Source organism: Sinohyriopsis cumingii, chromosome 9, assembly GCF_028554795.1.
Source record: "Sinohyriopsis cumingii isolate HCF-2022 chromosome 9, ASM2855479v2, whole genome shotgun sequence".
NCBI lineage: Eukaryota > Metazoa > Mollusca > Bivalvia > Unionida > Unionidae > Sinohyriopsis > Sinohyriopsis cumingii.
In genome coordinates, this window is record NC_142969.1 from 64,472,402 (window position 1) to 64,497,805 (window position 25,404).

General features: G+C 35.1%; 1 protein-coding gene and 1 long non-coding RNA gene across 4 annotated transcripts in view; both read right to left on the reverse strand.

Annotated features, from left to right (window-relative positions):
* Positions 1–25,404, reverse strand: part of LOC149791926 (xanthine dehydrogenase/oxidase-like) — a 320,752-nt gene that overhangs the window by 13,760 nt on the left and 281,588 nt on the right. For all 3 annotated transcript variants that reach the window (XM_089970442.1, XM_089970444.1, XM_089970440.1), the window contains exon 24: positions 25,213–25,404. In XM_089970442.1, the coding sequence (XP_089826568.1) occupies positions 25,213–25,404 (192 nt within the window). The remainder of the gene's footprint in view (positions 1–25,212) is intronic.
* On the reverse strand, positions 14,016–20,378 carry LOC149791927 (uncharacterized). The gene is made up of 3 exons (XR_016423444.1): positions 20,281–20,378; positions 17,365–17,479; positions 14,016–14,564 (listed from the first exon to the last, which is right to left on the reverse strand). It is a non-coding gene; the product is annotated as an uncharacterized LOC149791927 (long non-coding RNA).

The window sequence follows — 25,404 nt, forward strand, 5'->3', positions numbered from 1 at the left end:
CCCCTGAAGTATTCTGAGTCAAAAATAGTGTTGTGTAGTTTGTGTGAAAGAAATTTGGAGGAAGCGCCTACGAACGTCTGCATTTTCATTTTCAAATTCTTTAAGAACACTGGTAGATTAATAATATTCTGCCTCCACCCCACCCACCCATCTGAAGTTCCAATTGTAGCTCCCTCCACCTCATGAAATTGTCCGTTTAATTGTATTGAAGCTGTAACATTACGTACGAAACGAAGCATGTGGCATAATTATATTGATGCCGAGTGTGTTCTTTCGGTGCTTCTTTTGATACAGAGTGTGTGCTTACAGTGATTATATTGATACAGAGTGTGTACTCTCAGTGATTATATTGATACAGAGTGTGTACTCTCAGTGATTCTATTGATACAGAGTGTCTGCCCTCAGTGATTATATTGATACAGTGTCTGCTCTCAGTGATTCTATTGATACAGAGTGTGTGCTGTCAGTGATTCTATTGATGCAGAGTGTGTGCTTTCTGTAATGTGACACATCCCTATGATTATCACACGAAACTTGAAGCTATTGTTTTGACTCATTAATTTCTTTTGTTTAAATTCTAATGCCATTCTGACGTCATTTCTTGTCAACTTTGATTGAGAAATATTAAGATGTGTGCATCATTCAGGAAAGGAAACTGTTCCAATGACCAACTATACTCATCGCTTCAGATCATGACTGTACAGAGACCTGGAGGCCAAGCGGTAGACATAATCTGAGTTGTCACGAAGAGAGGTGCATGCCACAATTAGTCGGGTTTGTGGATTTTAAGTCCGAGCAGGCAATCTTTTTTAGCCACTTGAACTTGGCATGTACCTGGCAATGTTCGAACACTAATCTAATCGTATAGGCAGAGTATCTTTCTGTTGAATATCCTGTAAATGAGAACATTAAGAACGAAAATTCAAAATCAAAATTCAAAATCTAATGGATTCCAGAACAACTGAATGCAGCACCATATGCCAGACTAGACAAATTAGTTCAAATGCTTGTCCCTTTCTGTATGATCGAGACAGCCGACGAGGAATTGTAGGAGTCAAAGAATATAAAGTAGTATTGCTAAAGGCGAATGAATGCAGGAGTAAAAAAAGAATATTAAGTAGTATTGCTAAGGTGAATGAATGCAGGAGTCAAATAATTTTAAGTAGTATTGCTAAGGCGAATGAATGTAGGAGTAAACAAAAAAGAATATTAAGTAGTATTTCTAAGCCGAATTAATGTAAGAGTCAAGAAAGAATATTAAATAGCATTGGCTAACTGCAGCAGTCAAAGAATATTAAGTAGTATTGCCAAGGTCAATGAATGCAGGAATCCAAAAAGAATATTAAGTAGCATTGCTAAGGCGAATGAATGCCAGAGTCAAAGAATGTTAAGTAGTATTGCTAAGGTGAGTGAATGGAAGAGTCAAAGAAAATTAAGTAGTATTGCTAAGGCGAATGAATGCAGGAGTCGAGAAAGAATATAAAGTAGTATTGCTAAGGTGAATGAATGCAGGAGTCTAAAAGGAATATTAAGCAGTATTGCTAAGGTGAATTAATGCAAGAGTCAAAGAATATTAAGCAGTATTGCTAAGGTGAATTAATGCAGGAGTCGAAGAATATTAAGTAGTATTGCTAAGGTTAATGAATGCAGGAGTCAAAAAGGAATATTAAGTAGTATTGCTAAGGTGACTGAATGGAAGAGTCAAAGAATATTAAGAAGTATTGCTATGGTGAATTAATGCAGGAGTCAAAGAATATTAAGTAGTATTGCTAAGGTGAACGAATGCAGCAGTCAAAGAATAGTAAGTAGTATTGCCAAGGTCAATGAATGCAGGAATCCAAAAAGAATATTAAGTAGCATTGCTAAGGCGAATGAATGCAGGAGTCGAGAAAGAATATTAAGTAGATTGCTAAGGTGAATGAATGCAGGAATCCAAAAAGAATGTTAAGTAGTATTGCTAAGGCGAATGAATGCAGGAGTCGAGAAAGAATATTAAGTAGATTGCTAAGGTGAATGAATGCAGGAGTCTAAAAGGAATATTAAGTAGTATTGCTAAGGTGAATTAATGCAAGAGTCAAAGAATATTAAGTAGATTGCTAAGGTGAATGAATGCAGGAGTCTAAAAGGAATATTAAGTAGTATTGCTATGGTGAATTAATGCATGAGTCAAAGAATATTAAGTAGTATTGCTAAGGTGAATTAATGCATGAGTCAAAGAATATTAAGTAGTATTGCTAAGGTGAATGAATGCAGGAGGCAAAGAAAATTAAGTAGTATTGCTAAGACGAATGAATGCAGGAGTAAGTAAAGAACATTAAGAAGTATTGCTATGGTGAATGAATGCAGAAGTCAAAGAAAATTAAGTGGTATTGCTATGGTGAATGAATGCAGGAGTCAGAGAATATTAAGTTGTTGTTGTTGTTATGGGGTTTAACGCCATTTTTCCGCACATGATGAGTTATGCATGGCGGCCAGTAATAATGGTGGAGGAAGAACCCGGGAAAACCCCGGGAAGAACCACCGACCCACGAGAAGCTACTGGCAAGCTTTCTCACATACCCACATTAGCCGAATCAGAGACTCGAACCCACGCAGACAGAGGTGAGATGGCAGTGATCCGTAAGCGCTTTAGACCACTCGGCCACTCGGGGCCCCAGATAATATTAAGTAGTATTGCTAAGGTGAATGAATGCAACAGTCAAAGAAAATTAAGTAGTATTGCTAAGGTGAATGAATGCAACAGTCAAAGAAAATTAAGTAGTATTGCTAAGGTGAATGAATGCAACAGTCAAAGAAAATTAAGTAGTATTGCTAAGGTGAATGAATGCAACAGTCAAAGAAAATTAAGTAGTATTGCTAAGGAGAATGAATGCACCAGTCAAAGAATATTAATTAGTATTGCTAAGGTGAATGAATGCAGGAGTAAGAAAATAATATTAAGTAGCATTGCTATGGTGAATGAATGCAGGAGGCAAATAAAATTAAGTAGTATTGCTAAGGCGAATGAATGCAGGAGTCAAAAAAGAATATTAAGTAGTATTGCTAAGGTGACTGAATGCAGGGGTAAAATAATATTAAGTAGTATTGCTAAGGTGACTGAATGCAGGGGTAAAATAAGATTAAGTAGTATTGCTAAGGTGAATGAATGCAAGAGTCAAAGAATATTAAGTAGTATTGCTAAGTTGAATGAATGCAGGAGTCAAGGTAGCACATATATTGGAGAGACAGTACAGCCTACATTTCAACATTTTTTTTATTAAAATAATACATCTAAACACAGAATGAAAAAAATGCAACAATAAGAAACCTAACAGTCATTAACTGCATCTTCTTTGTTTGAAGTAATCTCCAAAACAGCCTGCATGCATTGTAAAATATTTGTCAAAATCATGTGCATATATATGAAACACCGCATACCATTGAAAACTTAATAGTGTGACAAAAGCAATATATAAAGAAGTAACCATTTTTAATAAATGAATACACCTAATTCCTCCTGGCGAATCATGCGTTTGGATACTACAATTGACTGAGTTCATTGGTCCGAATGGAGGGACTATGAAATCAATTCTGTGCCCAGGCGTACAATTTAAAATTACTGTCAGTACACTTGTGTCACTAAACTTTGGAGAACATTTTTCAGTATACTTTTAGCTCGCGGCTGTTCTTTCGGCCTAGCGGTTCCAGTGGGGGGGGGGGGGGTCAAATTCAGTCTTGTGATTGAGTGTAGTACATTTTAAACAAGGATGGCAGAAACAGATACGGTAAATATTCTGGATTTAGATATAAATGTTATGTTAGATAATATGATATACATTTTGTTAATTATCATTATGTGGAAAGACAGTCTTTACTGTCGCAAGCAAGAAGGTGACATTACTTGAATTATTTTAGGGGATGGAGTATTTTGCAGCGCACATTTAACAGCAAAAGTCAAAGATATTGTACAAATACTATTACTACTACTGCTACTACTACTACTACTACTACTAATAATAATAATAATAATAATCTATACATAGATTTGTCTGATTTGATTAAGAGCACAACCCTTGAATAAATGTAAAACGGAAGGTGTTTCTTTCATGCTACTGAATTCGTTCCAAATACACCGACTGATTATGTAGGTAGGTCCTAAAATATTTATAGATTACTCCAGTTGTACGGGAAAATATGAATGAATTTTTCTCAGGTGTACTGCACATTTTGAGAAAATTCACGATGCACAATGGTAAGTATATGTATTGTCATTGTTATTACCAGCTATCGACAACCTTTATGCCGTATCACTTGCACGATCTTTCTTGGAAAGAACTCTGCGATTTACAAGAACTGTAGGACTGGTACAATGAATCCAAACGTTTTTTTTTTTCTTCAAACAAAATGGGAAACTTGCAAAGCAGCTGGGGTGCGCCAGCCAATTTCAGCAGCGAAAATAAGGTTTCTTTTGTCGTCTTAGCTTATTAGCACTAGGGTTCTTGTTTTCCTGCCAAAACCCACTTTTGCCAGCTGCATTTGTTTCGAATTCAGTGCTTTGACTGGTTTCTGAGGGTGACGGGATAGCACTTGGCATTAATATGCCTTTTCGTGTTATTTGTATAGATCCTAGAGAGAACAGTTCATAGTCTGAGGCATTCAGTCTGCGAAAAAGTATGAGCATTTATCTTAAACAACATTTGAAATGATCAGAATGGTATTTCCAACACTGCATGTATCACGTTTGTTATGAACCTTGCGGATAAAATGCTCAGCCGTTTGCTTGGTTGAAGGTTTCTTTTGTGATAATGAACTTATCACAGCGCCAGCTTTATCATCTCTACTTTCCAATGGCCAAACAACTTGCTAAGTTAATCCGTAGACAAATCTGGCAACTCATCACGCTAGGATTGTATGCCTTTATCATTGCCGTCAGGTATATGTACAGTCTATGTACCTCATCAGGCTAGGATTGTATGCCTTTAGCATTGCCGTCAGGTATATGTACAGTCTATGTATTACATCACGCTCGGACTGTATGCCTTTAGCATTGCCGTCAGGTATATGCACAGTCTACATACTGCATCAGGCTCGGATTGTATACCTTTAGCATTGCTGTCAGGTATATGTACAGTCTATGCATTACATCACGCTCGGACTGTATGCTTTTAGCATTGCCGCCAGGTATATGTACAGTCTATGTATTACATCACGCTCGGACTGTATGCCTTTAGCTTTGCCGTCAGGTATATGTATAGTCTATATACTGCATCAGGCTCGGATTGTATGCCTTTATCATTGACGTCAGGTATATGTACAGTCTATGTATTACATCACGCTCGGACTGTATGCCTTTAGCGTTGCCGTCAGGTATAGGTAGAGTCTATATACTGCATCAGGCTAGGATTGTATGCCTTTAGCATTGCCATCAGGTATATATACAGTCTATGTATTACATCACGCTCGGACTGTATGCCTTTAGCATTGCCGTCAGGTATATGTACAGTCTATATACTGCATCAGGCTCGGATTGTATACATTTAGCATTGCCGTCAGGTATATGTACAGTGTATTACATCACGCTCGGACTGTACGCCTTTAGCGTTGCCGTCAGGTATATGTATAGTCTATATACTGCATCAGGCTCGGATTGTATGCCTTTATCATTGACGTCAGGTATATGTACAGTCTATGTATTACATCACGCTCGGACTGTATGCCTTTAGCGTTGCCGTCAGGTATATGTTCAGTCTATATACTGCATCAGGCTCGGATTGTATGCCTTTAGCATTGCCGTCAGGTATATGTACAGTCTATGTATTACATCACGCTCGGACTGTATGCTTTAAGCATTGCCGTCAGGTATATGTACAGTCTATGTATTACATCACGCTCGGACTGTATGCCTTTAGCGTTGCCGTCAGGTATATGTACAGTCTATATACTGCACCAGGCTCGGATTGTATGCCTTTATCATTGCCGTCATGTATATGTGCAGTCTGTGTATTACATCACGCTTGGACTGTATGCCTTTAGCGTTGCCGTCAGGTATATGTACAGTCTATATACTGCATCAGGCTCGGATTGTATGCCTTTATCATTGACGTTGGGTATATGTGCAGTGTATGTATTACATCAGGCTTGGACTGTATGCCGACAGCATTGACGTTGGATATATGTACAATATTGTATTATATCTGGATACGCAGCTGTCCTTGAGAGTAGTTACATTTCCTGATCACTGCAAAAATATTCATGCCTCCCAATCTAAGACGAAAAGAGAAATGTAGTCAGAGCGACATTGGTCTTGTTTTAAATCAATCAGTAAAGGCAGAAAAATGTTGCAATTGGTTCTTATAATAGTACCGTGAATGTGTCAGTAGCATTATATTCAACGGTTACCAGTTATGTGAACTAAACGAATTACTTTAGGGTGACACTTGTGTCAATAATCCCCATTTTTGAACACTCGCATAGGTACCGGTCAATACATTTAACCAGTAAAGCATTACCAAGTCGGCACGAATACTCACTGCATACACGCAATGCACGAGATGCACAAATGAAATGTGGCGAAGATAAAAGTATTGTTTCTCATTCAAAGGTCATACGCTTTGTACACCAAGTTATAGTTTTCTATACAATTTTGCAGGCGATCTTCATAAAGTATATGGACCTGCAAATCGAGCAATTTTATATTAAAACAACTTCTAGTTCAACGTGGTTGTTGCAAGAAATGATATTATCTGTATTGCGATGCCAAGCAGTAAGTACTACCATGTATGAGAGCGTAATTGAGTGAACGTTTCAGATGTGTGTGTGTGTGTGTGTGATTTGGATTTTTAACGTAGCTTTAAGAATTGTTCCGTCATATCGCTATGATGTTTGCAATGTGACAGTGTTTTGGGCGATGCCATGCACTGGGCATCATGCCGCTAACATGTAGCATGATGTCACACACAGTCACGTCATCCTGACATCTGGCCGACTAGTCCTAACACTGTCCTCTTAATGCTGAGGGCCTAGCGAGATAACTATTAGTACCATTTTAATAATAATTTGGTTCAAACCCGTGACTTCCTCTAACCATTAGATCACCGGAGCGGTCCGTTTCAATTGAGTTCGTGTGAAGAGAAACGCGTTTTTGCCAGTTTTTACCAATCACACATCATACACCTAAGTTTAAAGTACAGTGCCATTTGTTTCATTTAATTCCTAATTTAAACTAATCATTTATCATCCAGTTAGTTCAATTCTCTTTGGTGTTTATTTCCTCTATTTTTGCACCAGATTATGGTTGCACCATATCTTTTTGACTACTTAGAACAGGACTCTGGCAGCACCAAGATCAAATACCGCTCCGAACATCCATACATTGAGACAATATGTTGCTTTTAACTGATAAGGAAGGAGAAATAATGCAACCAGCGTTTGGCTGCAGAAAGAGGACAAGGGTGTCAGATTTCGGACGAGGAGGAGCAGTGATCTAACAAGCTTTGACTCGAATGAGATGATCATGTCTCATATACAAGGCTTGAAACACTTTGGATATGGTCATTTCTTGCTGATCAACTAGGACAAATGAGCAATTTTGCCATTAGACCCATGATCCTAATGGGAAAGTTAATTAAAGTAAAAGATGATATTTCCATTAAGAGATAAATAGAATGAAAATACACCACAATGCACACTTGAGGTTTTGCAATAGAAATTCCAGATAGTGCCTTGATAGCAAAAATGGTATCTAATTCTAGATAGTGCCTTGATAGCATAATTGGAATCCAGTTAACAACACGGTATATGAACATACTCATGGTGCTTACAACGCATATCCCAGTATCAGAAACGATGTACACTTATATGAGGTTCCAAAAGAAGAGGAGCAAAAAGAAAATTCCTGCCATGTTCTATTATTCAGGTTTCAAAGTATGAACCTTGTGCCTGGAATATATTTGCCATGGTCATTGTTTAAAATCTGAACAAATAGGTCATACCTAGAGTGAGTGCAGTTCTCAACCACAGGCATATAAATTAATAACACTACATTAAGGGTAGTTACAAATGGAAGAGAAAGAACAATCATGTACTGAAGTAGCAGATGAGGATATAGTAGAGATGCAATACCCTGTAGAATCGGGAAAAGAAACCTGTGTGAAAGAAACTTTGATAACTCATGATGGAAAAATAAATTGGATGTTCTCACATGGACACACTATATATCCACGCTTACGCCACATAATCCATCTTCGTCACTATTGAGAATTGATCAAACACTATTCCAAACGAAATAAAGAAATTTAACAAAACCAACACAGTGAGGAACACAAAGACTTGAATCTCAACAAATTCCACGACTTTTAAAACCTCTTAGCGAAAATGTATCTAGTCCAAAGAGAAATATAGATAAACGAAGAAAAAAAAAAAAAGAATAGGAGAAAAATATAAATGATGTAAAAACGATGGGTATAAAGACATCCGAAGTAGAAACCCGTTGGAAAAACTAGTAATAAAGAGAACACTGAGAAAGAAGGAAAACAAACATGACAAAAACAAACACACAATACGGAACAGGAAAAAGCTTCCAAATAGAAAGAACAATTGGAGAATTTTTATTCAAATTAAGACCCTAAACCAATAACTAAAGAAGAGGGTGAGATCACTAAAAGGTAAACATATAGTTTGATGATCTTGAAAGGAAAGGGTCCAATAATTGGTTTGATCTATAGAACATACAATAAAAATTTACCCACTGTGCAAGTACTTATTTCATTGTAATATACATAAAAACAACTAATAAGATGGAGATGATGATGGTGCAGTTTGGTAAACGATCCATCACATGTTATGATAACTCTACATATAATCGGAGTAATCACACATGATATGATAACTCTACATATAATCGGAGTAATCGCACATGATATGATATTCTACATATAATCGGAGTAATCACACATGATATGATAACTCTAAATATAATCGGAGTAATCACACATGATATGATAACCCTACATATAATCGGAGTAATCACACATGATATGATAATTCTAAATATAATCGGAGTAATCACAAATGATATGATACTCTACATATAATCGGAGTAATTACACATGATATGACAATTCTAAATATAATCGGAGTAATCACAAATGATATGATACTCTACATACAATCGGAGTAATCACACATGATATGATAATTCTAAATATAATCGGAGTAATCACAAATGATATGATACTCTTCATATAATCGGAGTAATCACACAAAAGATATCAAAGTCATATAATATGAATTAAATGCGATAGTTTTGGTTAACGTGCGATATGAGAACGGGGGTAGGTGCAGAGGCGAAAAGGCAAGAATGACAATTTTAACCTAAAATGTACGCGAAAGGAAATATGAGCGCTCCAGCTCAATTGGGCATTTTTCTTTCTGATTTTGTTTTCTATTTAAGTTATTTGTGTCGGCACCTCCCAACTGCCAGCTATGATCAATAGTTGTTCTAAACGTGAAAGTTATTTCTATATCAGTCTCTTTCTGCACTATTCGTATTGTGTGTGCGGTTTATTTTTCGTTCGAAAGATAAAAAAGAATTGCCAGTCCAAAAAAGGGAAAATATTATTCTTGACAGCGGTTCCTATTTTTGATCTTTCTAGCCGAAGCTCTCGTGTTTCCTTTACGTAAATTTAAAAAAAAAACAACCCACTAGATGGCATTGAATTCAATGGGATGTATACAGCTTAACATGAAGAAATAAAGCAATGTCTGCGGCTTGATATATATATATATATATATATATATATATATATATATATATATATATATATATATATTCGCGTCAAAGTTTGGATGGCATAAAAGGGTGTAACACAATCCCATACAACATATATTGCTGCTTTCAAACATCAGAAAAGTTATCATTCAATGTTTTAAAAACGACGATGCTCTGCTTTATACATTTATGGACGAAAACTCGAAGATAAGCAGCAAGATAGCAAGCTAGTTACAATAGCACTGTATGAGAAAGGAATATGTTAACTATTGGATGTGAATAAATATACAAATTTCTATTCCGCTCAATGCACATTATAGTTTGGAGATATAATAGACGTCATATGGTCAGACTACAAAATGTACATTAAAAAAAACACTTAGATATAATATTTATAAAGTAAAGGATTAAAACAATACAAGACGAGTTATTATGTGTAATTGCTACATTACATTAAATTGTAGAAATTGCAAATTTTCACATAAATCTGAAATCTATAATTTGAAAAAAGCCCATACGTCGGATACTCGTTGAAGGTGGACATCGAGGATTTATTTAACTAATAAGGCGAAAAGAATACGTCGAAAAAGAAAACGAATTATTGATCGAGAAGTGGTTAATGACATTGCTGCAGCTGATGAAACATCCGAAAACAATTTAAAGAATATCTTACAACGGAGACAAATAGCATTAAAACCAAAGAATGGTATGTAAAAAGACTCTCGCATTAAGTTTTATTTGCAACACGTGTCCACGAGGTTATTCACTTAAGTTGCCAGCAAAATAAAACTGTTTTCATCATATGCGGACAATACTATTTTGTATTTTTGATGTATATACTTTCGCACAGTTTTCTCTTCGAAATCAGCTCTAAATGAATAATGTTTCGAACATACTTTAATAAAATTCTTATACCGACCATTTGTTTGATTTGATTTTCCTTTTTAACTGAAAAAAATATTTTTGTCCATAAATATTTCAACGGTTTTTTGTTCCAACCGATTTACAGTTGTTTTAAAACATGCTATTATACCTTAATATGCCCCTGACATTCAGTGTATAACAGTTACAAACTCTTCGATGATTTACAAAAACAGGGTATTATTGTTATGTGAGGGAATTTCTTATCTAGTGAAGAGATTGTGCAGAATATACAAATTAGCAATGAATTAAATTTATTAATGATAATTAAGGGTTATTGGTAATATAAATTTTCCTAATGGTGGGTAGGTGAGGTATAGTTAGATATCGTGTCATAAATTCAAAGTTATGTATGATTAACTTTTAAAAAAATCCTGTCATCTCATTATTGTTCAGGAGCAAACTGTTGTACTGAAAATGTATTTATATGAATCAAAATATGCACTTTAATTTTGTATTTATATGAGTCAAAATATGCACTTTAATTTTGTATTTATATGAGTCAAAATATGCACTTTAATTTTGTATTTATATGAGTCAAAATATGTACTTTAATTTTGTATTTTACACACAATATATCACGACATGGGTATGGTGCTGAGTTATTGCATTCTTATCTTGTTGCATGAAGAGTAATCTAGATGCAACGAGCGTTATATTTTTCATATACAATGGACCTTGCGTGCAACGCGAATAGCAAACATCACGATGCCTGGTAATGGAAGCTGTCATATATGACTTCTTAAAGTCAACCAGGTCGCTTGACTGACAGTCAAATTACACGCATACCTGTAACCCGATAGCTATCGTACTTTACACATTGAAAGTACTGGTGTGTGTGTGTGTGTGTGTGTGTGTGTGTGTGTGTGTGTGTGATTAGGATTTTTAAAGTAGCTTTAACAATTTTGCATTCATATCGCTTCGATGTCTGCAGTGTGGTACTTTATGGTAATGTCGAGCTTTGGGGCATCATGTCGCAGACATGTAGCATGGTGTCCAACCCAGTCACATTATACTGACATCAGGCCAACCAGTCCTAATACTAGCCTCTTAACTTTGAGCGCCAAGCGAGGCAGCTGTAAGTACCATTTTTAAAAGTCTTTGGTATGACTCGGCCGAGGTTCGAACACGCAACCTCCCGCATCCGAGACTGACGCTCTAACAACTAGGCCACCGGAGCGGTCGGTCGGTACTGAAAATAGCCAAGAGTATTGCAAGAATTCTTGAAATACATACTCTACAATGACTTATGTGCTTGTTTTCATCTTACGACTCTTCATCTGAAGTTTCAAAACATGACACTTATTTGCACAGTTAGTTATGTACATGTTGGTGGTGATTTAGTTGACACTTATTTGCACAGTTAGTTATGCACATGTTGGTGGTGATTTAGTTGACACTTATTTGCACAGTTATGCTCATGGTGGTGATTTAGTTGACAATTATTTGCACAGTTAGTTATGCACATGTTGGTGGTGATTTAGTTGACACTTACTTGCACAGTTATGCTCATGGTGGTGATTTAGTTGACACTTATTTGCACAGTTAGTTACGCACATGTTCGTGGTGATTTAGTTGACACTTATTTGCACAGTTAGTTATGCACGTGTTGGTGGTGATTTAGTTGACACTTATTTGTACAGTTAGTTATGCACATGTTGGTGGTGATTTAGTTGACACTTATTTGCACAGTTAGTTACGAACATGTTGGTGGTGATTTAGTTGACACTTATTTGCACAGTTAGTTACGAACATGTTGGTGGTGATTTAGTTGACACTTAGTTGCACAGTTAGTTAGGCACATGTTCGTGGTGATTTAGTTGACACTTATTTGCACAGTTAGTTACGAACATGTTGGTGGTGATTTAGTTGACACTTATTTGCACAGTTAGTTACGAACATGTTGGTGGTGATTTAGTTGACACTTATTTGCACAGTTAGTTACGAACATGTTGGTGGTGATTTAGTTGACACTTAGTTGCACAGTTAGTTATGCGCATGTTGGTGGTGATTTAGTTGACACTTATTTGCACAGTTAGTTACGCACATGTTCGTGGTGATTTAGTTGACACTTATTTGCACAGTTAGTTATGCACGTGTTGGTGGTGATTTAGTTGACACTTATTTGTACAGTTAGTTATGCACATGTTGGTGGTGATTTAGTTGACACTTATTTGTACAGTTAGTTACGAACATGTTGGTGGTGATTTAGTTGACACTTATTTGCACAGTTAGTTACGAACATGTTGGTGGTGATTTAGTTGACACTTAGTTGCACAGTTAGTTATGCACATGTTGGTGGTGATTTAGTTGACACTTATTTGCACAGTTAGTTACGCACATGGTGGTGGTGATTTAGTTGACACTTATTTGCGCAGTTAGTTACGCACATGGTGGTGGTGATTTAGTTGACACTTATTTGCACAGTTAGTTACGCACATGGTGGTGGTGATTTAGTTGACACTTATTTGGTATCACGGTACCAATTGTTTTTCCATATACCTCAATGCTAATGTTTTGTGAAATAAATATACTTTCTGTCCTACTTGGGCATGCATGTCACACACTGTCATATAGAACAATGCTAGATTGTCAATTTGACAATGACATAACCAGGTACTCCATTGCATTTAAGAGAGATAACTCTACTGGAACTAGACAGGGGTAAGAGTTATCTAGTCACAACAAGCACATTTTCAGCCATGTGTACCATATTTTAAAAAAATCATAAAAAATACAAAATATGATCTAGATAGAAATTAACACAAACTCACATGTTGCCAAGAGGCTCAACTTTTTTTTAAGCCAAACAGAAAGTACAACTCTTACATAATGCACCAATCACAGCTAGTGTTGTTCTTTAATTCTGAATACAATGTTCCATACACCTTAAGCTCCGCCCACCTGGACTTGCGCAATTGGTACCGTTATACCTATAGCAAACCTTAATTTTTCCAATAATCTGTGAAATAGTTCAGGACTGTATAAGTAACAAATATACTTAGTCTCACTTGTGAAAAACAATTTGATGAGGTACTAAGCTATGTGTTATATGAATGTGTATAGAAATCTCTTTGAGCTGTTTTGAACTATTGTTTTCATACTTTTGCTTCACTATCAAAATCATCTTTTGAAATAAAATGAATTCTTTCAACTATGAGTTGTATCTTATTCATATCAGCACTTATTGAACTTCACATAGGTGATATGGGATAAATCACATTATGTCATATTATGTAATAACTAGGTCAAAGGTCAATGTACCAAATAGTATGTACTTGTCCTACTTCAAAATGTACAATTCACCTAAAAGATAGGAATTTATATTTGTTTGGTAGGTGCAGAACTTAACATCAGAGACAGGTGGACATGACCCAATCTTATTATAAAGTATAAGCTTTGACCATTTTACACTATCTGCAGATACAAGAGGTCACTAACCACCAGTCCTCACACAAAGGTCCACCTACCCATCCTCTTTGTAACACAGATAGTAAGCTTTCCTCCTTTGTAATGTGAATAAAATTGTTTCAATAAGCCAATCAGTCACCAAATATAGTAAATTGCACCTTCTAAGTGGTTATGTTGGATTGGGGGTGAAATTAGGGGAATAAAATACAGAAAAATGCCAAATATAAACACTAAGTATAGCACATCAAATGGAGTTAAAAACAGGAGGAAAGTGTTTATCTAAAAGGGAGAGGTAGCTTATGATAAAGGAATTAAAGGAGGCAAAATCAGCAATGCAAAAAATGAGAAGTGAAAGTTTTATGACCTTACCTTGGACAAATATATGGGGCAGGGCCCAACAGGTCCAAGGACAGCCCAAAGGCAACTGTGCTATAACTTCCCTTACAGGTACCCAAATTTCAAGTGAAGTTGTGTTCATTTCCATCTAATATAAACGGGTGAATAATTTAGATAATATAGATACATATAAAGTATATTTCTTCTACATAAGAATTTAATAATAATTGGCATAAGATAGAGAGAAACTCATCTCAGATCCAAGCAGAACATACCTTATCAGTTTTTAAGCTTGTAAACTTTACTGTGAGAAATTATTAAATTGCTTCTACTTACATTTGCATCAAGATTGAGGGCTAATATAATACTTCACAAATCTTCTCTTTATTTTCATAACCAGTCACTGAAAATGTGAGATTTTATTTCCTTGAAATGTTATGACTGGTGTAAGGGAGATAACTGAATGATATACATAAGGTGTGGTAACCTTTAATACATTATCCATGTAATTTTGGTAACCTCTAATACATTATCCATGTAATATAGATGAGTTCATCAACAACCTGTATTAACTTCATTGCAATTAAATTATCTCAAAATACATTACTGATAAAGTGAGAACCTAACATTTAGACTCCTATATTTAGTGGAGACCTCAAGAGTCATGTAATTTTAATTTCTAAGATGACGCACCTCTTTCATATCACATAGTTCATATTTTCTACAATGCCGGCATGTAGAGTGCAGCCTTCCATAACCATGCAGATATCATCTGATGCCAATTTGGATTCTTGCGATGGGATGCAAAGTTAGTCTGAGTGTGGATTTCAATGGAATGAATATGCACTGTGTGACTAAAATGTTTATCATTCTGTAATGTTGGACCAAACATGGAAATTCCACAAGAGCAGCTTGATGGAAAGAAATAGGATTAATTGAAAGTCAATAGTAGATTATAATTGGGCTTATACAAATGCTGACTTAAGGAAACTGTTCTTGTTTGTTGGTATTCACTGCTTCTTCAACAAGAGGGAATGCAAGAGAACTGAACTAACTACATGAACAATTTCAAAGCAGGAGAGTGTAAAAAAAAAAAAGGACAATTAGAGCAGGACAATTCAAATCAAAATGGGAAGGAATACCATATCCTTAATAAATTACCTAAAAATTACTCATGCCAGAATATCCCACATGGTACAAGTGATCTATGTACTTAGAGTGTTCTCTATCCTGGTTTATGGCACGCCTTACAAGAACAAGATAGCTGTTTTTGTACGCATGATTTTTCATCTTTTGCAGGTAAAATAGCCAATATTTGACCAAAATCAACTATATTATGTTTACATAACTTATTTTATTGCATGCATTCCAATCTAGGAGGTAACATCACATACATAAAGGCATCAGGTAACACAAGCCTATATCTATCATAGCTATAGTTATCAAAAGTCCCCATCCAAAGCCATCTTGTGCTATTTTCTGAAGATTTCATACATTTTATTCTTAAAGAACTTTCAATATTTGACCAAAAAGTGTTCAGCACACATTTGTTTTCCTACATCAAACTAGTATAGTTCATAAATGCAGCCCACACGTATGCGTTTCTATGGATACACTGTGAGGCTATTCTTTCCTTTAGGTATCACGGTACCAATTGTTTTTCCATATACCTCAATGCTAATGTTTTGTGAAATAAATATACTTTCTGTCCTACTTGGGCATGCATGTCACACACTGTCATATAGAACAATGCTAGATTGTCAATTTGACAATGACATAACCAGGTACTCCATTGCATTTAAGAGAGATAACTCTACTGGAACTAGACAGGGGTAAGAGTTATCTAGTCACAACAAGCACATTTTCAGCCATGTGTACCATATTTTAAAAAAATCATAAAAAATACAAAATATGATCTAGATAGAAATTAACACAAACTCACATGTTGCCAAGAGGCTCAACTTTTTTTTAAGCCAAACAGAAAGTACAACTCTTACATAATGCACCAATCACAGCTAGTGTTGTTCTTTAATTCTGAATACAATGTTCCATACACCTTAAGCTCCGCCCACCTGGACTTGCGCAATTGGTACCGTTATACCTATAGCAAACCTTAATTTTTCCAATAATCTGTGAAATAGTTCAGGACTGTATAAGTAACAAATATACTTAGTCTCACTTGTGAAAAACAATTTGATGAGGTACTAAGCTATGTGTTATATGAATGTGTATAGAAATCTCTTTGAGCTGTTTTGAACTATTGTTTTCATACTTTTGCTTCACTATCAAAATCATCTTTTGAAATAAAATGAATTCTTTCAACTATGAGTTGTATCTTATTCATATCAGCACTTATTGAACTTCACATAGGTGATATGGGATAAATCACATTATGTCATATTATGTAATAACTAGGTCAAAGGTCAATGTACCAAATAGTATGTACTTGTCCTACTTCAAAATGTACAATTCACCTAAAAGATAGGAATTTATATTTGTTTGGTAGGTGCAGAACTTAACATCAGAGACAGGTGGACATGACCCAATCTTATTATAAAGTATAAGCTTTGACCATTTTACACTATCTGCAGATACAAGAGGTCACTAACCACCAGTCCTCACACAAAGGTCCACCTACCCATCCTCTTTGTAACACAGATAGTAAGCTTTCCTCCTTTGTAATGTGAATAAAATTGTTTCAATAAGCCAATCAGTCACCAAATATAGTAAATTGCACCTTCTAAGTGGTTATGTTGGATTGGGGGTGAAATTAGGGGAATAAAATACAGAAAAATGCCAAATATAAACACTAAGTATAGCACATCAAATGGAGTTAAAAACAGGAGGAAAGTGTTTATCTAAAAGGGAGAGGTAGCTTATGATAAAGGAATTAAAGGAGGCAAAATCAGCAATGCAAAAAATGAGAAGTGAAAGTTTTATGACCTTACCTTGGACAAATATATGGGGCAGGGCCCAACAGGTCCAAGGACAGCCCAAAGGCAACTGTGCTATAACTTCCCTTACAGGTACCCAAATTTCAAGTGAAGTTGTGTTCATTTCCATCTAATATAAACGGGTGAATAATTTAGATAATATAGATACATATAAAGTATATTTCTTCTACATAAGAATTTAATAATAATTGGCATAAGATAGAGAGAAACTCATCTCAGATCCAAGCAGAACATACCTTATCAGTTTTTAAGCTTGTAAACTTTACTGTGAGAAATTATTAAATTGCTTCTACTTACATTTGCATCAAGATTGAGGGCTAATATAATACTTCACAAATCTTCTCTTTATTTTCATAACCAGTCACTGAAAATGTGAGATTTTATTTCCTTGAAATGTTATGACTGGTGTAAGGGAGATAACTGAATGATATACATAAGGTGTGGTAACCTTTAATACATTATCCATGTAATTTTGGTAACCTCTAATACATTATCCATGTAATATAGATGAGTTCATCAACAACCTGTATTAACTTCATTGCAATTAAATTATCTCAAAATACATTACTGATAAAGTGAGAACCTAACATTTAGACTCCTATATTTAGTGGAGACCTCAAGAGTCATGTAATTTTAATTTCTAAGATGACGCACCTCTTTCATATCACATAGTTCATATTTTCTACAATGCCGGCATGTAGAGTGCAGCCTTCCATAACCATGCAGATATCATCTGATGCCAATTTGGATTCTTGCGATGGGATGCAAAGTTAGTCTGAGTGTGGATTTCAATGGAATGAATATGCACTGTGTGACTAAAATGTTTATCATTCTGTAATGTTGGACCAAACATGGAAATTCCACAAGAGCAGCTTGATGGAAAGAAATAGGATTAATTGAAAGTCAATAGTAGATTATAATTGGGCTTATACAAATGCTGACTTAAGGAAACTGTTCTTGTTTGTTGGTATTCACTGCTTCTTCAACAAAAGGGAATGCAAGAGAACTGAACTAACTACATGAACAATTTCAAAGCAGGAGAGTGTAAAAAAAAAAAAAGGACAATTAGAGCAGGACAATTCAAATCAAAATGGGAAGGAATACCATATCCTTAATAAATTACCTAAAAATTACTCATGCCAGAATATCCCACATGGTACAAGTGATCTATGTACTTAGAGTGTTCTCTATCCTGGTTTATGGCACGCCTTACAAGAACAAGATAGCTGTTTTTGTACGCATGATTTTTCATCTTTTGCAGGTAAAATAGCCAATATTTGACCAAAATCAACTATATTATGTTTACATAACTTATTTTATTGCATGCATTCCAATCTAGGAGGTAACATCACATACATAAAGGCATCAGGTAACACAAGCCTATATCTATCATAGCTATAGTTATCAAAAGTCCCCATCCAAAGCCATCTTGTGCTATTTTCTGAAGATTTCATACATTTTATTCTTAAAGAACTTTCAATATTTGACCAAAAAGTGTTCAGCACACATTTGTTTTCCTACATCAAACTAGTATAGTTCATAAATGCAGCCCACATGTATGCGTTTCTATGGATACACTGTGAGGCTATTCTTTCCTTTAGGTATCACGGTACCAATTGTTTTTCCATATACCTCAATGCTAATGTTTTGTGAAATAAATATACTTTCTGTCCTACTTGGGCATGCATGTCACACACTGTCATATAGAACAATGCTAGATTGTCAATTTGACAATGACATAACCAGGTACTCCATTGCATTTAAGAGAGATAACTCTACTGGAACTAGACAGGGGTAAGAGTTATCTAGTCACAACAAGCACATTTTCAGCCATGTGTACCATATTTTAAAAAAATCATAAAAAATACAAAATATGATCTAGATAGAAATTAACACAAACTCACATGTTGCCAAGAGGCTCAACTTTTTTTTAAGCCAAACAGAAAGTACAACTCTTACATAATGCACCAATCACAGCTAGTGTTGTTCTTTAATTCTGAATACAATGTTCCATACACCTTAAGCTCCGCCCACCTGGACTTGCGCAATTGGTACCGTTATACCTATAGCAAACCTTAATTTTTCCAATAATCTGTGAAATAGTTCAGGACTGTATAAGTAACAAATATACTTAGTCTCACTTGTGAAAAACAATTTGATGAGGTACTAAGCTATGTGTTATATGAATGTGTATAGAAATCTCTTTGAGCTGTTTTGAACTATTGTTTTCATACTTTTGCTTCACTATCAAAATCATCTTTTGAAATAAAATGAATTCTTTCAACTATGAGTTGTATCTTATTCATATCAGCACTTATTGAACTTCACATAGGTGATATGGGATAAATCACATTATGTCATATTATGTAATAACTAGGTCAAAGGTCAATGTACCAAATAGTATGTACTTGTCCTACTTCAAAATGTACAATTCACCTAAAAGATAGGAATTTATATTTGTTTGGTAGGTGCAGAACTTAACATCAGAGACAGGTGGACATGACCCAATCTTATTATAAAGTATAAGCTTTGACCATTTTACACTATCTGCAGATACAAGAGGTCACTAACCACCAGTCCTCACACAAAGGTCCACCTACCCATCCTCTTTGTAACACAGATAGTAAGCTTTCCTCCTTTGTAATGTGAATAAAATTGTTTCAATAAGCCAATCAGTCACCAAATATAGTAAATTGCACCTTCTAAGTGGTTATGTTGGATTGGGGGTGAAATTAGGGGAATAAAATACAGAAAAATGCCAAATATAAACACTAAGTATAGCACATCAAATGGAGTTAAAAACAGGAGGAAAGTGTTTATCTAAAAGGGAGAGGTAGCTTATGATAAAGGAATTAAAGGAGGCAAAATCAGCAATGCAAAAAATGAGAAGTGAAAGTTTTATGACCTTACCTTGGACAAATATATGGGGCAGGGCCCAACAGGTCCAAGGACAGCCCAAAGGCAACTGTGCTATAACTTCCCTTACAGGTACCCAAATTTCAAGTGAAGTTGTGTTCATTTCCATCTAATATAAACGGGTGAATAATTTAGATAATATAGATACATATAAAGTATATTTCTTCTACATAAGAATTTAATAATAATTGGCATAAGATAGAGAGAAACTCATCTCAGATCCAAGCAGAACATACCTTATCAGTTTTTAAGCTTGTAAACTTTACTGTGAGAAATTATTAAATTGCTTCTACTTACATTTGCATCAAGATTGAGGGCTAATATAATACTTCACAAATCTTCTCTTTATTTTCATAACCAGTCACTGAAAATGTGAGATTTTATTTCCTTGAAATGTTATGACTGGTGTAAGGGAGATAACTGAATGATATACATAAGGTGTGGTAACCTTTAATACATTATCCATGTAATTTTGGTAACCTCTAATACATTATCCATGTAATATAGATGAGTTCATCAACAACCTGTATTAACTTCATTGCAATTAAATTATCTCAAAATACATTACTGATAAAGTGAGAACCTAACATTTAGACTCCTATATTTAGTGGAGACCTCAAGAGTCATGTAATTTTAATTTCTAAGATGACGCACCTCTTTCATATCACATAGTTCATATTTTCTACAATGCCGGCATGTAGAGTGCAGCCTTCCATAACCATGCAGATATCATCTGATGCCAATTTGGATTCTTGCGATGGGATGCAAAGTTAGTCTGAGTGTGGATTTCAATGGAATGAATAGGCACTGTGTGACTAAAATGTTTATCATTCTGTAATGTTGGACCAAACATGGAAATTCCACAAGAGCAGCTTGATGGAAAGAAATAGGATTAATTGAAAGTCAATAGTAGATTATAATTGGGCTTATACAAATGCTGACTTAAGGAAACTGTTCTTGTTTGTTGGTATTCACTGCTTCTTCAACAAAAGGGAATGCAAGAGAACTGAACTAACTACATGAACAATTTCAAAGCAGGAGAGTGTAAAAAAAAAAAAAGGACAATTAGAGCAGGACAATTCAAATCAAAATGGGAAGGAATACCATATCCTTAATAAATTACCTAAAAATTACTCATGCCAGAATATCCCACATGGTACAAGTGATCTATGTACTTAGAGTGTTCTCTATCCTGGTTTATGGCACGCCTTACAAGAACAAGATAGCTGTTTTTGTACGCATGATTTTTCATCTTTTGCAGGTAAAATAGCCAATATTTGACCAAAATCAACTATATTATGTTTACATAACTTATTTTATTGCATGCATTCCAATCTAGGAGGTAACATCACATACATAAAGGCATCAGGTAACACAAGCCTATATCTATCATAGCTATAGTTATCAAAAGTCCCCATCCAAAGCCATCTTGTGCTATTTTCTGAAGATTTCATACATTTTATTCTTAAAGAACTTTCAATATTTGACCAAAAAGTGTTCAGCACACATTTGTTTTCCTACATCAAACTAGTATAGTTCATAAATGCAGCCCACATGTATGCGTTTCTATGGATACACTGTGAGGCTATTCTTTCCTTTAGGTATCACGGTACCAATTGTTTTTCCATATACCTCAATGCTAATGTTTTGTGAAATAAATATACTTTCTGTCCTACTTGGGCATGCATGTCACACACTGTCATATAGAACAATGCTAGATTGTCAATTTGACAATGACATAACCAGGTACTCCATTGCATTTAAGAGAGATAACTCTACTGGAACTAGACAGGGGTAAGAGTTATCTAGTCACAACAAGCACATTTTCAGCCATGTGTACCATATTTTAAAAAAATCATAAAAAATACAAAATATGATCTAGATAGAAATTAACACAAACTCACATGTTGCCAAGAGGCTCAACTTTTTTTTAAGCCAAACAGAAAGTACAACTCTTACATAATGCACCAATCACAGCTAGTGTTGTTCTTTTAATTCTGAATACAATGTTCCATACACCTTAAGCTCCACCCACCTGGACTTGCGCAATTGGTACCGTTATACCATTTGCACAGTTAGTTACGCACATGTTGGTGGTGATTTAGTTGACACTTATTTGCACAGTTAGTTAGGCACATGTTCGTGTGATTTCGTTGACACTTATTTGCACAGTTAGTTATGCACATGTTAGTGTGATTTCGTTGACACTTATTTGCACAGTTAGTTACGCACATGTTCGTGTGATTTAGTTGACACTTATTTGCACAGTTAGTTACGCACATGTTCGTGTGATTTCGTTGACACTTATTTGCACAGTTAGTTACGCACATGTTCGTGTGATTTCGTTGACACTTATTTGCACAGTTAGTTACGCACATGTTCGTGTGATTTCGTTGACACTTATTTGCACAGTTTGTTATGCACATGTTGGTGGTGATTTAGTTGACACTTATTTGCACAGTTAGTTATGCACATGTTGGTGGTGATTTAGTTGACACTTATTTGCACACTTAGTTATGCACATGTTAGTGTGATTTCGTTGACACTTATTTGCACAGTTAGTTATGCACATGTTGGTGGTGACTTAGTTACGTTTTCCGGTATTTATGATAACTAGTTGTTTGTGTTGTTTTGTGTTGACATTTGATTATTGGATACATTATTTTTTATATCTTTGTACAATGTGGTCATTTGCAAAGATATGGGGGCTATAGGAACCAGTATATGAGGAGGCAGTTAATTGTGGCTGGTGGCCTAAATAAAGGGGAAGTACTAGACCAAAGTCTTAGATGTCGTAGAGTTTGCCTTCAACCCATTATTATAATACCAAGAAAGTGGTTAGAGATTTAAACTCAAGATTCAATAATTAATAAAATTTAGAAAACTTAATTACCAGTTCAGCATGTACGGAAAGACACATGATCAGAGAATATTAATATTTCAACTCTTCATTGTTTGAAACATCATAATATTTCTGATTATTATTATGTCATTATTATTATTATTAATATTATTATTATTATTAAAATACATGTAGAATTGCTTTGTTGTCTTTATCATAAAATACTGCATATGGCCAACACACGCCGTCATACCTTTTTTAGTTACTACTGTCAGTGTTGTTCAGGACTGACTAATATCAATTATATTTGCAATGATTGTGTGCAGAAAAACAACTCATGTTCAGCTTCTCCAAGTTTTATATAAAATCCACTTCTCCTTGCTACTACATTGATTATTCATAAGTGTCAGTGACATTTCATATTCACTACATGCATATTCCACATTGTGACAGTACACTGCATCGAAGTCTGTGGAGAAAATGGTATGGTATTTTTTTAAATTATAAGTTATTCTTTCAAACATTTACTGCTAAATGGTGCATGACACTGAACTGAAAGTAATGGGACATCACTATTACCATAATGTTAGCCATTTCTTTACAGAGTATCGTCCCCTACCCATCAGTGTTGAATTGTGCATTACCAATAGCCCTTGAGAGATATGTGGAATCTTTCGTGTTCCAGTCTTTCTTGTAATTTCTCTCATCAGACATATTTATGTATATCCTTTATATGTAATAATATAAATTTAGCATCCATCATGTAAGGTTAGTCTATCAAACAGTAAATATTCTTACAAGAGGCGTTGACTACAGTTTTCATTTTTGACCAGAATATGATGAAGGAAAAGTGGTTGGTTGGGCAAGATTATGCGCGATAATTACAGAAGCTTTCTTTCTTTTTGTTGCAAATTGTGATTGGGGAAAGTGCCTCAGTGAAATAACCACACACTGTTATTGATATGACAATCACTACAAGCGTAATAAATGTACCCACTCGTTTATTACAAGAATTATCAGTCGCTATTCTTATCCATATTATAGTGAAATGCTAAAACTAAAGTAAACGTATTCTTCTCTGGATATACTTCCCATTTCTAACCCCAACCCCCATTGTAATGGATTAACTAGATCACAACGTGGCTGTGAAAAGATAAAGCTGTTTAATTACCGAGCTGTTTAATTACTGAGCTGTTTAATTACGGAGCTATAGATATAATGACAATATGAGGTACTAACTCAGTCATGTACCACCACATATGTACAATACAAAAAGAGACACTGTTTATATAGCACCATTATTAAAGAAACTAAATCAAACAAAACAAGAGTCACGTTAAGCAAATCTTCACGATTTCAATTATAAAGAAATTTAAATAATACCAATAAAACCAACATCATTGCTTATTTCATTTAGGAAATGATAACATACATTTTGAAATGATCTTCCCATAAAACTTTGTACGTTTCTGGGACAATATTCAACTCTATTGCATAGCATATTTTCCGGTTAACGTATAGCTTTAAAGTATGATTTCGATAGGGAAAGGAGAACACAATTAGAGGTCTGAGAATAAAAATAATATCTTTCCAAAACACCAATATGCATTTAGGTTTTAAACATCTATGTGGTCGCCTTTTACTGAATGTCTAATAAGATATCACAGGTTTTTGAGACTGAAGGTCTATTTTAGATTTAAATATTTTCACCGAATAGATATTGTCTGGTAAACGAGTTAGCAGATGACTAGGTTACTAGTATACAGCCATACCTGTGCCTGAGTGACTTGCAGAGCAATAGATATACGGAAGATTAAATCATACCTGTGTCCGAGAGACTTGCAGAGCAATGGATATACGGAAGATTAAATCATACCTGTGCCTGAGAGACTTGCAGAGCAATAGATATACGGAAGATTAAACCATACCTGTGTTTGAGAGACTTGCAGAACAATGGATATACGGAAGATTAAATCATACCTGTGCCTGAGAGACTTGCAGAGCAATAGATATACGGAAGATTAAGCCATACCTGTGTTTGAGAGACTTGCAGAACAATGGATATACGGAAGATTAAATCATACCTGTGTTTGAGAGACTTGCAGAGCAGTGGATATACGGAAGATTATTTCCTCTATCATCAAAGCGGCCTGTACGTTTCCAAAGCCACGCATGGCGGTTCCGGTGGCGGTATTTGTCTTACATACTCGGCCATTCAGTTTCAGATTAGGAATCTTATATGACGATTCAAACATGAGCATTGTGTGTTCCAGCAC